General features: G+C 47.4%; 1 protein-coding gene across 2 annotated transcripts; it reads left to right on the top strand.

The window, feature by feature from the left end:
- Positions 5,543–13,628, top strand: Magix (MAGI family member, X-linked). Of its 2 annotated transcripts, none has more exons than NR_037581.1 (6): positions 5,543–5,648; positions 6,748–6,894; positions 9,592–9,674; positions 10,458–10,694; positions 10,785–10,953; positions 11,603–13,628. NR_037581.1 is itself a non-coding variant. In NM_018832.2 (6 exons), exons 1-6 carry the CDS (start codon positions 5,796–5,798, stop codon positions 11,890–11,892), a joined length of 975 nt encoding a protein of 324 aa, NP_061302.2. In that variant the 5' UTR covers positions 5,705–5,795; the 3' UTR covers positions 11,893–13,628. The 2 variants fall into 2 exon arrangements, 1 of the variants encoding a protein (NP_061302.2); NM_018832.2 differs by lacking the exon at positions 5,543–5,648 and adding an exon at positions 5,705–5,844.
- Positions 13,629–14,241: the final 613 nt, after the last annotated feature.

Raw genomic sequence — 14,241 nt, 5'->3', positions numbered from 1 at the left:
AGGATTTATGAACATGTGCCACTATATCTGGCTTTGCCTATGTTTTAAAAAGGATTTACTTTTATTTGTGTGTGTGTGTGTGTGTGTGTGTGTGTGTGTGTGTGTGTGTGTGTGTATGTCACTTGTGTGTGTTTGCAGAGTCCAGAAGAGGGTGTTAGATCTCTTAGAGCTAGAGTTACAGGCCAAGATGAGACCTCTGCAAGAGCAGCAAGTGCTCATAAGCTCTGAGCCATCTCTCCAGCCCCCATGCTGCTTTGCTTGAGATATTCCGATCTAGGTGATGTGTAGGACAGCTTCCTTAAAGGCTTGGGCTTTTAGGAACCTGTGGATGGGTAGCAGGGTGCTTATAATTAGAAGAAGGGGGCTTGAAACCTTTTAGCTCCATGGAGGTTAGAGCATTGTCCAAGGGGATGGGTGGAGACAGTGAAGGGAGTGGGGGGGGGCACCTTAGGGGGCATGCAAGTGGGTGATGGGCTCAAGGGCTCTGGAATGGAGAACTACTTGGAAACTGGCAGATGTTCAGGCTTGGGTGCTTGAGATGGAATGGGTGGCTCCAAGGTCGTCTCAGAGATGAATTACTACCCAAGGGGCCCAGGATGCTAGATGAAGACTCCCTGGGAAAGCTGATGCCAGTACAGCTGAGATTCAGGGGACAAGGAGAAGGCATGACCAAGAAGAGATGCTTGTATGACTTGAGGCTCCTAGCAAGGGAGGAGATTTTCTGTGGAACCCTGTGCTTGGGCGTGGTATATCTGTTGCTCTCTTAAAGAAAAGTTATTACAAATCTGGGTGGTGGCGGCGCATGCCTTTGATCCTAGCATTGGGGAAGCAGAGGCAGAGGCAGGTGGATTTCTGAGTTTGAGGCCATCCTGGTGTACAGAGTGAGTTCCAGGACAGCCAGGGCTACACAAAGGAACCCTGTCGCAAACAAAATAAAACAAACCAAAAACTTGTTAAATCTATTGTGTGTGCACACATGTGTCACTGCGTGTGTGTGTGTGTGTGTGTGTGTGTGTGTGTGTGTGTGTATGTCAGAACATACCTTAGGAAGCTGTTTTTTCTGCCTCCCATTATGTGGATCCCAGAAGGCAAACCTCAGACTTCTCAGAAAGTACCTTCACCATCTAAGCCATTTCAGTGGCTCCATTTCCCTCGTGAATTATGAGAGACAGTTATCAACACTGTAGGAGGGAGCTTATGAGGCCACACCATCTCTCTAGGATTTACGGTTAATAATTGCTAGGAAGAGGGGCTTGTGAGTCCGTAGTTTCTGAAGGATTGACAGACTATTAACTGTGACTGAGCTAGTGAGTTAGTTCAGCAGATAATGGCATTTGGTGACTAGCCTGACAACTTGAGTTTGGTGGGAGAAAGATGAATCTCATGGTTTTCCTCTGACACCATGCTTGCCATGGTGTGTATACAACCCCCCCCCCATTCACAAATGATTTTAAGATTGTTGAATTGTTGGTGGAGAGAGGGATTATTTTACTATATTCTATTTGTGTGTGGATGGGGGGGGGGCGGCGAAGATCAGAAGACAACTGGCAGGAGTCTGTTCTCTCCTTAGATCGTGTAGTCACAGGACTACAACTCAGGTCCTATGCCTTGGAGGAGGCAATTGCCTTTACTCCAAGAGACAAGTTGTTGGCCCCTAAAAAAGTTAATTCTTTAAGATTTTTATTTTCTTTTTAATTATTTGCATGCGGATGTATGTGTGCGTGGTGAGTGCAGGGGCACTAGATTCTCTGCAGTTGGAGTTACAGATGTTGTCAGCTGCCTGACATAGATGCTGGGAACTGGACTCAGGTCCTGTGCAAGAACAGCAAGTGTTCCTAATCACCAAGCCATCTCTTTTCTTTGTTGCTCTAAGGAACTCTGATTAGGGACTGGAGATGGCTCACTGGCTAAGAACATTTGGTATGTTTTCAGAGGACCAGGTTCAATTCCCATCACTCACATGATGGGATCATCTGCAACTCCAGTTCCTGAAGGATGATGCCTCCTTTTCTGGCCTCTGTAAACACTAGGCATGTACATAGTGCACAGAGGTACGTGCAATTAAAGTACCCACATGCATTACATTAAATTAAGCTTTAAAGCAATCTAAACCAAACTCATTGATTTACCAAGCCAGAATAGAATAGTTTCTTTGGTTTGTCACTAGTGGGGGTGAATAGATGTTCATTTGTCTCCCCAGGAAAAGTTCAATGGGATACAGACAGAGTGGAACCCCAGCCAGTGCGTTCTCTAGAGCTGTACCCCTTTAAGAAGTGGAGATGGTGAGGATGTGTGTGGTAAGCCTGCCAAGAGAATTAGGAATATAGCTTGTAAATTGCCTGCATGGCACATCTCTCCTGCCACATTTACCTGTGTCCCAGAGACCAACCTTTACCCACTGACCCCTGCAAGGAGCTTCACTTTAATTCTTTTTTTAAAATAAAATTATTTAATAAATTGAGGGGGAGGTGTGAGAATGCTAGGCACACATGCATGTGGAGGTCAGCGGATAACCTGCAGATGATTCCCTCCTAACGTGTGGGTCCTGGAGATTGGAACCAGGTCATCAGGCTTGGTGGCAGCAAATACCTTTACACAGTTAACCATCAGGTCACTATTTATTTATTTATTTATTTATTTATTTATTTATTTATGGGGGTCTCTCTATGTAGCCCTGGCTGTCCTAGAACACATTATGTAGACCAGACTGGCTTCAAACTCACAGAGATCCTCCTGTTTCTGCTTTCTGAGTGCTGATATTAAAGCCACCACAATTCCTTTCCTCATTCACGATTTAATTAAAAAAAAATTAACAATTGCCGGCCAGTGGTGGTGCACGCCTTTAATCCCAGCACTTGGGAGGCAGAGGCAGGCAGATTTCTGAGTTTGAGGCCAGCCTGGTCTACAGAGTGAGTTCCAGGACAGTTAGGGCTACATAGAGAAACCCTGTCTCAAAAAAATTGTTATGTGTATGGATATTTTGTCTGCATGTATATATGTGCACTGCATGCATGCCTGGTGCTGAAAGAGGCCAGGAGAGGGTGTGAGATACCCTGGAGCTGGAGTTAGATGGTTGTGAGCCACCATGTGGGGGCTCGGTATCAAATCTGGGTCCTCTAGAAGAACAATTAGCGATTAAGCCATCTTTCCAGCCCCAAACACTATTTTCTGAGATAAATTCTCTCTCTGTATCACAGGCTGGTCTTGAAATCATGATTCTCCTGCTTCAGCCTCCCAAGTGTTGTGGATTATAGGCAATTGGTTTCATACGCTTGATAGGGTTTGAATATAGTATACTAATAACCACGAAGCTATCATTGTAATGAAGATACTGAACATAGCCATCCCATCAAGTGTTTTCTATTAGCTCTTCCTCATTCTTCCTTCCTCACCCTGGACCCTTCTCAAGGCAACCTCAGGCCCATGATTTGACATTGCACATCAGTAGTATGTATTTTACTAGATGATTATCTAAGTAAAGTCATACAGCATGCCCTCTTTACAGAGGTTTGTCTGGATTCTTTTATATACTATAGTTATTTTTGGTGACTTTCTTTTTTTACAGTGCTGGGTATAGAACCCAGGACCTCAAGCTACTTGTGTACTCTATACTACTGACCTATACCTCCAGTCCATACCATAATCATTTTGAGTTCAAATTATTCATCCTTTTATATCTCTAAGTTGTGTGTGTGTGTGTGTGTGTGTGTGTGTGTGTGTGTGTGTGTGTGAGAGAGAGAGAGAGAAAGAGAGAGAGAGAGAGAACTAGGTAGTACTCAGTGCCTTGTTTATGCTAGACAAACACTCTGCTCTCTGCTACAACTTCTAACCTCAACCACATCTTTTGATAACGTCTCCATTGGCCCTTGCTGTCTTCTGAGTGTGTACCAAATTTTGTAGCCAAGTTGTGTAGCCAAATAACTCTGAATTTCTGATCCTGTCTCAGCTTCCCAAGTAGCTGAGATTCAGGACTGTGCCACTACACCCAACATTTAAGCTTTGGTTGTTGTTTGAGATGGGGGGGGGGTCTCACCATGTAGCTTTGGCTGGCCAGGAGCTCTCTGTGTAGTCAAGGCTGACCTTGAACTCACAGAGATCTGCCTGCTTCTGCCTTCCCAGTGCTGAGATTAAAGGTATGTTCCACTATGCTCGACTAACATTTTAAAAAAATATGTTTTATGCTTTAAAGTTCTTGAGGCAAAGAGTCTCACTGAGTTACCCAAGCTGGTCTCCAATCCCAAATCCTCCTGCCTCAGCTGCCTGAGTGCTGCAACAATAGGTGTATATCACTATATCCAACCCACTGCATCAATACAGCAGTTTGTGCACTTATCTACTGATGGACTTTTGGGTTGTCTCCAGTTTGAGGCTGTCAACAAATGCTGTGAACTGAGTTACAAGCCCTTTCCCTCCTTATTAAGGCTCTAACTCCCAAGTGACTGCAGATAGGGTCTTAGGAGGAATATAAGGTTTTTTTTTTTTTTTTTTAAAGATTTATTTATTGATTATATGTAAGTACACTGTAGCTGTCTTCAGACACTCCAGAAGAGGGAGTCAGATCTTGTTACGGATGGTTGTGAGCCACCATGTGGTTGCTGGGATTTGAACTCTGGACCTTTGGAAGAGCAGTCGGGTGCTCTTACCCACTGAGCCATCTCACCAGCCCGGAATATAAAGTTAAATGGTTATATAAGAAGAGAAAAGTTCTCTCTCCTTTCCCTCTCTCTCCCTCTCCTCCTTCCCCTCCCCTCCTTCTCCTCCTTCTTCTTCTTGTGTGTGTGTGTGTGTGTCTGCCATGTGTATGTATGCATGTATCTCTGGAGGTCAGAAGAGGGAGTCAGATTCCATAGAGGCAGAGAACTTTTTGTTTTTGTTTGTTTGTTTCTTTCTTTCTTATATGTGTGTACACTGTAGCTGTCTTCAGACACTCCAGAAGAGGGCATCAGATTTTTGTTACAGATGGTTGTGAGCCACCATGTGGTTGCTGGGATTTGAACTCAGGACCTTTGGAAGAGCAGTTGGTGCCATCTCACCAGCCCCCTTCCTCCTCCTCTTCCTCCTCCTCCTCCTCTTCTTCTTCTTCTTCTTTCTCTCTCTCTCTCTCTCTCTCTCTCTCTCTCTCTCTCTCTCTCTCTCTCTCTCTCTGTCAACCCAGTGTAAGGAGGACAGCTAGAAAGCAGTTACCTGCAATCCAAGAAGGAAAGACACACCCAGGACCAAATTGGCCAACATCTTGATCTTTCATTTTCCAGTCTCCAGAACAAGAGGGAATCAATTGTATGTTTATGGTTGCCCAAGTGTCTATGGTTCATAAACACTCATACTCAAGTCTTTATGAACACTCTGCATGCTTTTAGATAAGTACTCCGGAATGGAATGGGTAGATCACATGTGTATATTTAATTTGTTTTCTTTCTGATTGTTTATTGTTTAATTTTTAAAATCCTGCCAAGTTGCTTTCTAAAGATAGTGTACCATTGTCCATGTCCAGCCGGCTACTTGAATTCCATTTCCTGCATATCTTGTTTAACTCCGGCTTTTCAGTTTTAACCAGTCTCCAGTTAAGAGAAGCAGATGTACTTGGGGCAAAGCAAGGCTAGACTCTGACTTTACAGCTCCCGCAACCAGGCCTCCTTGCCTGCGGCCAGGTAGGTCACCTCCTGGTCCGGGCGCCAGGCCTGGGACTGGCCAGACAACAGCAGCGTCCAGGCCTGGGCTAGGAGCCAGGTGAGCGCGCCCCTGCGCTAAAAACTAATCATCGGGCTGCCCTGAGTCCACCAGGTTCACCACAGGCCATGGACTCTCGCGCTGGGAACACGGCAGACCCTAGAGGGGGCAGAAGAGGTACTGGCTTGGGTGGAAAAGAGAGAAAGGGAAGGAGCCGACCCAGGCCACCCACTCCTTGCTTGTGGACTTCTAATCATTTCCACCCCACAAGTGGTAAACATCAGCGTTGGTGCCCAGGCAGTCCTGGCAATAGCCAGGGGCCCAGCGATGAAAACCTTGTTTTAGGTCCCCTACCTATAGTCTCCAGGCTGTGTGTGTGTGTGTGTGTGTGTGTGTGTGTGTGTGTGTGTGTGTGTGTGTGAGAGAGAGAGAGAGAGAGAGGGGGGGGGAGGGAGAGAGAGAGGTGGGGGGAGCACATCAGATTCAGGAGACCTATGTCATGAGTCTAGGAAGAAAGCCTGGAGGCATCTGCTGGTCCTAGGCAGGCAGGGTGTGTAGGGAATTAGGTGGGTGGGCTGGGGATCTGAGGAGGTGGGGATCTGGGGATGCTTGCACTCGGAGGGGACACTGGGCCTTTAAGGGAACTCTTGGGAGTAGCAGGGATTGACCAGTGTACTGAAGGTGAAATTGGGGGATTCAGGGTTGTTTGCAGGGAGGAGTTTATGTGGGAGAAGCAGGGTCCCTGGACACATGGCGAAAGAAGTTTGACATTTAGTGTTACTAGGGGACAGTATGGTGACCTCCAAACAAATAAATCTGTTGAGTGCTCAGAGGTGTTCAGGTCTATTGCTGTCAAATGGCTACCTTCGGGGATTTTATGGGGTAAGGCAGCGGGCAATGTATACACTTGCGGCGGTCAGGGGTCCTAGGAGAGGAGGGGACTGTCGGGCAGCCCTGAACAAGTGACCGGGGATCTCCGGATACCTGGAGGGGCATTTCTAGGTCTTGGACTTAGAAATCACTCACGTCGGGACTCCAGCGCTCTGAGTCCAAGACGACTTGTCTCCTTCTCCTCTGCAGGAGGTGGCTTACAAGGGTCCAGGAGTCCCCGAGCTCGGCAGCTCCTGGAGCGGCTGGATGCGCGCCCCCTGGCGGCACGAGCCGCCGCGGACTTGACAGCGCTAGTACGAAAAGCGGGCGCCACATTGCGCCTGCGCCACACGGAGGGTAGGTACAAGGACTTGGTAGGGCGGGGCAGGAGGGGCTGGGCTTCTAGCTAGCCCTGGGACTGTTAGAGAGTGTGATTCCACCCGGAGGGTTCAGAGGCAGCGAGACCGTGTGAACTAGAGTTTATTCCTTTAGGTTTATTGCGATAGATGAGTTTCAGGACATTTGTGGAAAGTGCTGGACTGGATAGTTATTAAGGTCAGCGGGGCTCTGACTTGGCATTCGCAATCTTGAACACTTGGTAGCTGTAACTACCGGCAACACATACACAAACAAACCTAGGTGTAGGAGGGGGCCTAATTGGGAAGAATAGTTAACAGGACTGGGAGCAGATTAAGAGTACATAATGGGGCTGAGCAGTAGTACTTTAATCCCAGCACCCAAGAGAGGTAGATGCAGGTGGATGGATCTCTGTGAGTTCGAGGCCAGCCTGGTCTACAGAGCAAGTTCCAGGACAGCCAGGGTTACAACAGAAACCCTGTCTCGAAAAGCAAACAAACAAAAAAAGTGCATAACAGATGTAAGATTGATTTCAATACATTTTATACATACGTGAAACTGTACCAAATGTCATTTCCAAAGAGGAGAGGAAATGTCATTTCCTTAGAGGAAATGATTTCTTTGTAAAAAGGTGAGTCTGAGGGCTGGAGAGATGGCTCAGTGGTAAGAACGCTGCTCTTCCAGAGGTCCTGAGTTCTGTTCCCAAGCAACCACACGGTGGCTCACAACTCTCTTTAATGGGATCCCATGCCCTCTTCTGGTGTGTCTCAAGACAGCTACAGTGCACTCATATACATAAAATAAATGCATGAATAAAGACATCTTTAAAAAATGGTGAGTCTGAAATGCCAAAGTGTGGAAGCTCTGAATACATTAGAGGCAAATTTTTGTTTGCTTGGTTTTGTGTGAATGTGTATGTTGAAAGATATCATTTTTATTTAATTTTTTCCTGCTCCACCCCTTAATTTTATTTTAGAGACTGGGTCTCTCTATGTAGTCCTGACTGTCCAAGAACTTACTATGTAACCCAGGCTGGCCTAGAACTCAAAGATCCACCTGCCTCTGCCTTCTGAGTGCTGAGATTAAAGGCGTGCGCCACCACATCTGACTTATTTATTTTCAAGTGTGTTTGTGTTGGTAGGTATATACATGTGAGTTTATCAGATTTACCAGTTTCAGGCAGTTGTGAGTCTTCACATGTGTGCTGGGAATTGAACTCTGGTCTTTAGCAGGAATAATAGGAACTCTTAACTACTGAGCTCTCTCTCTAGTTCCTTGTTTTGTTTCATGAGACAAAGTCTCATGATGAAGACCACGTTGGTCTCAAATTTGAGCCAATACTCCTGCCTTAGCTTCTAGAATGCTGGGGTTAGTCTTCTGCTGTTGGTTCACATGTGAGAAATGAAGTGAATTTTGCAGGCTAATTAGAGGTTGTGATCTAGATTCTCAGGAAATAAAAATCTTGAAATGGCAACTTTCCTAGAAGGCCTTGCTTTAAAAAAAATATTGTATTTATTTAACTCTTGGGGTACTGGGACCAAACTCAGGATGTGGCACATGCTGGGAACTCCCATTACCAATAAGCTACAATCACACTTAGGGTGTTGCTTAACGCATACAGCCTATGTGTTCTTCCTTTCTTCCTTCCTTCCTTTCTTCCTTTCTTTCTTTCTTTCTTTTTTTTTTTTTTTTGATTTTTTCGAGACAGGGTTTCTCTGTGTAGTCCTGGCTGTCCTGGAACTCACTCTGTAGACCAGGCTGGCTTCGAACTCAGAAATCTGCCTGCCTCTGCCTCCCGAGTGCTGGGATTAAAGGTGTGTGCCACCAACGCCCAGCTGCCTATGTGTTCTTAGCATCTGGAAGGAAGATATGGAGGACTGATCACATGGATGGCAAAGGATTACCTAAGAAGGAGCCAGGACAGCTATTTCTGTAGGGTCAGCCTTAAAGATTGCTAGAGAAGGAGAATGGTAGTGTGGTCCCTAAATAGTCTAATGGTGGGCAAATCTGTGTGAGTTGCACAAGTGGGCAAATAGGTGAGGTTGAAATGTTAGCTGGTGGGGCTAGAGAGAGATTGTTTCATGGTTAAGAGTACTGGCTGCTCATATGGAAGAACCAGGTTCAATTCCCAGCACACACACATGGTAGCTCACAATCACAATGTCATTCCAGTTCCAGAGCATCTGACATCAGGTACACATGTGGCACACAGACATACATGTCAGCAAAACACCCATACACAAAAATTAAAAGAATATTTAAGGGGCTGGCGAGATGGCTCAGCGGGTAAGGGCACTGACTGTTCTTCTGAAGGTCCTGAGTTCAAATCCCAGCAACCACATGGTGGCTTACAACCACCTGCAATGAGATTTGAGGCCCTCTTCTGGTGCATCTGAAGACAGCTACAGTGTACTTATGTATAATAATAAATCTTTTTTTAAAAAAGAATATGCCAGGCGTGGTGTGCATGCCTTTAATCCCAGCACTCGGGAGGCAGAGGCAGGCAGATTTCTGTGTTCAAGGCCAGCCTGGTCAACAAAGTGAGTTCCAGGACATCCAGGGCTATACAGAGAAACCCAGTCTCGAAAAACCAAAAATAAATAAAATAAATAATATTTAAAAAGTTAACCCAGGAGTCCTAAGTTGGTTTCCATGTCACATCTTTTGATGTCCCTCTTTGTCTCTTTCATATCTAAGGTGTTAGTGGTCTGGATTCTGCAGATATAGAAGTCACAGACAGTCGCTTGCCTCATGCTACTCTTGTGAAACATCGACCCCAGGTACTTAATGCTATGTCCTGTGTTAACCTTTTGCTTCTGTTGAGTTTTAGACAGGGCATCTTCTGTAGCCCAGGCTGGCGGGAACTTGATAGGTACACTAGGCTATCCTCAAACTGAAGGTGATCTCTCTGCCCTAGACTCCCCAATGCTACAATTATAGGCATGTACTTCCTATACTATGCTGGCCAGTCTTATGTCAACTTAACAAACGGCTGGAGTTATCTGAAAGGAGGGAACCTCAACTGAGAAAATGTTTCCATAAGATCCGGCTGTAAGACATTTTGTTAGTGATTGATGGGGGGAGGGCTCAGCCCACTGGGGGTGGTGTCTTCCTTGGGCCAGTGATCCTAGATTCTATAAGAAAACAGACTGACTAGGCAATGGTAGCACACTCCTTTAATCCCAGCACTCAGGAGGCAGAGGCAGGCGGATCTCTGTTTGACACCAACCTGGTCTACATAGTGAGTTCCAGGACAGCCAATGCTACCCAGAGAAACCCTGTCTCGAAAAGAAAAAGAATAAAAGCAGGCTGAGCAAGCTATAGGTAACAGGCCAACAAGCAGCACCCTCCATGGCTTCTGAATCACGACCTGCCTCCATATTCCTGCCCTGTTTGAGTTCCTGGTTTGACATTTTGGTGATGAACTATGATGTGGAAGTATAAGCCAAATAAAGCCTCCCCCCCCCCCCCCAAGTTGCTTTGGTCATGGTGTCTCATCTCAGCAATAGTAATCCTAAGGTACACACCCAGCTAATTTATGTATACTCTTGCCCCTTTTCCAGCATCAAAGGTCTGAGACTCTAGGTACATGGACGGAGCCACTTCCAGTAACCCAGAATAAGGCAAGCTATGCTTTGAAAGTACCCCAAGCCACTGGCCGATTTTCTGTGGAGCTGACCCGAGGTCCGGCAGGTTTTGGTCTCACTTTAAGTGGAGGCCGAAATGTATCTGGGGATGCTCCATTGACCGTGCATGGACTGCTGAAGGATGGGCCAGCACAGCGATGTGGTCGTTTGCAGGTCAGCTCTAAGCAACAGTCCATTCATAGATGTGGTCCTTATCTTTGTCCAGTCTCCATCTGCCCTTCATACAGCACTGTGTTCTTGCAGGCTGGTGACCTCGTGCTCTATATCAATGGCCAGTCAACACAGGGCCTTACTCATGCCCAGGTGGTGGAGAGGATTCGAACTGGAGGCCCCCACCTTTGCCTGGTACTTCAAAGGCCTCAAGACATGGATGGCAGTAGGATCAAGGAGGTTGGAGGACATCGGAAGACAGGTGAGGTGGTGGATTTCCCAGAGAAGAGAGGCAGGCAGAGATCAGAGAGGGGAAGGGGAGGCTCAGAGAGTGGAAAGGCTGGATCCTGAGGAAAAAGAGGTTGCCTAACCACCTGAGAAGCCCTGTGGATTCCATCTCCCAGATACTCTTTTAGAGAGTAGGGAGTTTACTCGTGAGAGACAAAGAAAAGGGCTGGCAAGAGTGCTCAGTAGATGAAGATGTTTGTCACCAAGCCTGATGACATTGAGCTTGATCCCTAAGGTCCCACACAGTGGCAGGAGAGACCTGATCCAACCCCCACCCCCACCCCCCAATCTTTAAGAACTGATCAGTAACTGAAAGAGCAGGGAGCCAAAGAAGGAGAGGTGAGAGAGAAGAGATTTGGAACACTCACAAGGGGAAAGCTTCGTGGTTCAAAAGCCAAGATCAGGGTTTGATTGCCTTTGGGCAATGATTTCTGTGGAGCATGTCCTGGATTGAAGAGGTATATTTATTTGGAGGCGGGGATGTTGAGGTTTGTGATGGAGTGACACCTTTAGGCCTTGATGAGAATTGTCTCTAAGGGCTTTTCTGGCCACTCTTAGCTAAGGCCCCGATTTCCATTGTCTATTCCACCACCCAATCTAACCCCTAGTCTTGCTATCTCCAGATCGCAGCCTAGATCCTAGGGGAAGCAGGGTGGAGTCTCGCAGCACCATTTCCCCAGTTCACCACCGGCCCAAGACCCGGACCAGTCCCAGACCTAGTCCAGAGGCAGTGGCTATTGGCCACGTGGTTCGCGCAGTGGAGCACCCCACAGAAGACCTGGAAAACCGTATCCCTGGTACCCCTGGGCCCTGGCTGGTGCCCAGCGAGGACCGGCTCTCGCGGGCTCTAGGGGTTCGGGGTGGGGGCGCGCAGCTTGCTCTGGAGATGGCAGCCGGAAGGCGGAGGCATTGAGCACCAATAGACAGCTTTGTGCTCACTAGGTGAGGTCCCATAAGGTTCTAGCATGCAGGACCGCCAGGCTCTAAGCTTTTCCCTTAGAGCTTTAACCTGGTTTAGTACCTTCCCACTGCACATTGCACAGTGGAGTGGTCCCCACCCCTTCAAGACGCCAGTGGTATGGCCCTCCCAGAGCCCAGAGCGCTCGCACCCCACCACCCCCACGTCCGCGTGCGCGCAGCTTCTCCTAGTCCCTTCCCGACCGGGAGGTAATAAAATAGTTGGATCCAGTTCTGACTTGCTAGGTGCTCTAGGCGGGGTGAGGTTTCCCAGTCCACCCTGGAAGGGAGGGGTGGCTTGATCTGGTTTCGATGAAGTCCCTTCGAAACCACCCGAAAGCTACGTGCAGCTTCCTTCATGCCTCCAGATGGGTCTTTATTTCTGCTTGCTTCCCAGTTTGCTTTGCTAATCCCTGCCCTTCATTCATTCATTTCACTTTCCGAGTACGCACATTACTGCTTGTGATGTGGGGAATGCAGAAGTAGGCCTGTTGTGGGAGTGTCCCAGTAAACTCAGGATTCCCGCATGGAATTCTTCAGACCCTTAGCTGACATCAAGATAGCAAATCTAGAATTCTGGCGCCTTCCTCCACCCAGAGTCTGTGGTCTCCCACTTCCGGCTTGGAAAAACTAGCTTTAACTGTGGTGTATAGACTGCTGTCCCAGGGGCGCGGGCTGGGGCCTTGGACCCCACTTGGAGACAGAGCGGGGAAGGTGTGAGTCAGCGCCTCCAGTAGGCCAGGCTAAAAAGGGCTGTTAGAAGAAGTCTTTGGGCCACGCCTCCTCTTTTCCTTAGACGGTGACAAACTGCACCAGGCGGTCCTAGCCTGGGACGAGACTAAAGTTTCCTCCGCCCTGGGAGTTGAATCCTACTGTCAAAAGCTTATATGGACAGTAGACTCCAACCCAGGGAGCCACAAAGCAGGTCCTGGCCAATGCTACAAATGTCCAGTCACCTTGCTGCTAACCACATCCTGCATCCTCAATCCCATCCCCCAAAGAGGGAAGTTGTGGTCTAAACAGGCAACTTTCCCCCCCACCCCATAAGGAGGAGGGGGGGAAGGGGAGAAATGACAGGTCCTGAGTCTCAGGTGGCAGTGGGGGTGGGGTGGGGCAGACTGCAATCCGAACAGGGACAGCTAGCAGCTGGGGTATAAAAAAGTGAGCACTTGAAGTGTTAGTGTGTGGTGACATGTGACTCAGAGTACAGTGGGAGTATGGTTCCCCAGAAGTCAGGAAAGGGTTCTAGTACACAGTTCCTAAACAGCCACACCCAGGGGACTAATATAGTAACCTCAGCCACCATTTACTTAGTTTAGCTTTACCCTGCTACTAGCTTTAATGGGGGTTTTTATTTCATCTACTTACATGCCTACTCAGCATTAGGTCATTTCCCAAAGGGGGAAAACGAGGCCCAGCGATCGCAAATAGACTGGATGGTGGAGAGCTCAAAGCAGGATTAGTTAAAGCTTGGTTTGGAAGCCTTTCCTCATAATCTTAACCGTATTTGACAAGTCCCAGTTGAACCTCGACCATATACCTGCTCTAGAGTAGTTCTACAGTGACTCCAGGGATAGTAAAAGTAGACCAGTGTCAGACAAGAATGACAAGAATCCATAAAAGATAACTTCCAAGAGAATTGATAGTTACAGAAATAATAATAATAATGATAATAATAATAAAGGTTATGGCTGGAGATTGTTGTATTCCTGTAATTTCTCCACGTGGCCAGCCAAGACAAGAGGATCACGAGTTCTAAGCCATGCTGGACTACCCAGTGAGAGACTGGCTCAAACAAACAACATCAAAGCAAAAAGGACCAGCTAGACTGTGGGAGGGGTGGTGGGCTGCTAGCCTGCTTGAAGACACAGCTTTTGAAGTGGAACCTGAAAGACCAGAAGCCAAATGAAGCCAACGCTGTGGGGGAGGGGCACGACAGTTATGAGAACGGCGAGTACAGAGGCCAGAGCTAAGTTTGTCATGTTCCACAAGTTCAGGTATTTGTCCCTGCTTGAATGCAGGCACTCAACACTGGGGAAAATGTTTCAACCTTTCCATTACTCAGGCATTCTCTCAACAATGGTGACTGTAAAAGGGAACCCCTTTCTTCATTTGGAAGGGACCTATGTTTGGGGCGGGGCAGGCAGGACCTTAGGGTGAATTCTAGCCTTTCAGTGATTGCGTTATACTTGAGTATAAACCAATGTCCAGAACACATTGGGGTGGGGGGAGTGTCCTGATTTCAGGTAACCAGGCACATGTCTCAGAGTTAGACACGACGAAGGCCAGAAGGAATTAATTAATT

Source organism: Mus musculus, chromosome X, assembly GCF_000001635.26.
Source record: "Mus musculus strain C57BL/6J chromosome X, GRCm38.p6 C57BL/6J".
Lineage (NCBI taxonomy): Eukaryota > Metazoa > Chordata > Mammalia > Rodentia > Muridae > Mus > Mus musculus.
Note: the sequence above shows the minus strand (reverse complement) of the source record. Positions and strands in the feature narration are given on the sequence as shown.

Coding starts and splice junctions, on each gene's coding strand:
- Magix (NM_018832.2), top strand. CDS start 5,796: ATGGACTCTCGCGCTGGGAACACGGCAGACCCTAGAGGGGGCAGAAGA. Junction 5,845..6,747: donor CCCTAGAGGGGGCAGAAGAG/GTACTGGCTTGG, acceptor TCTCCTCTGCAG/GAGGTGGCTTACAAGGGTCC. Junction 9,675..10,457: donor TTGTGAAACATCGACCCCAG/GTACTTAATGCT, acceptor CCCCTTTTCCAG/CATCAAAGGTCTGAGACTCT.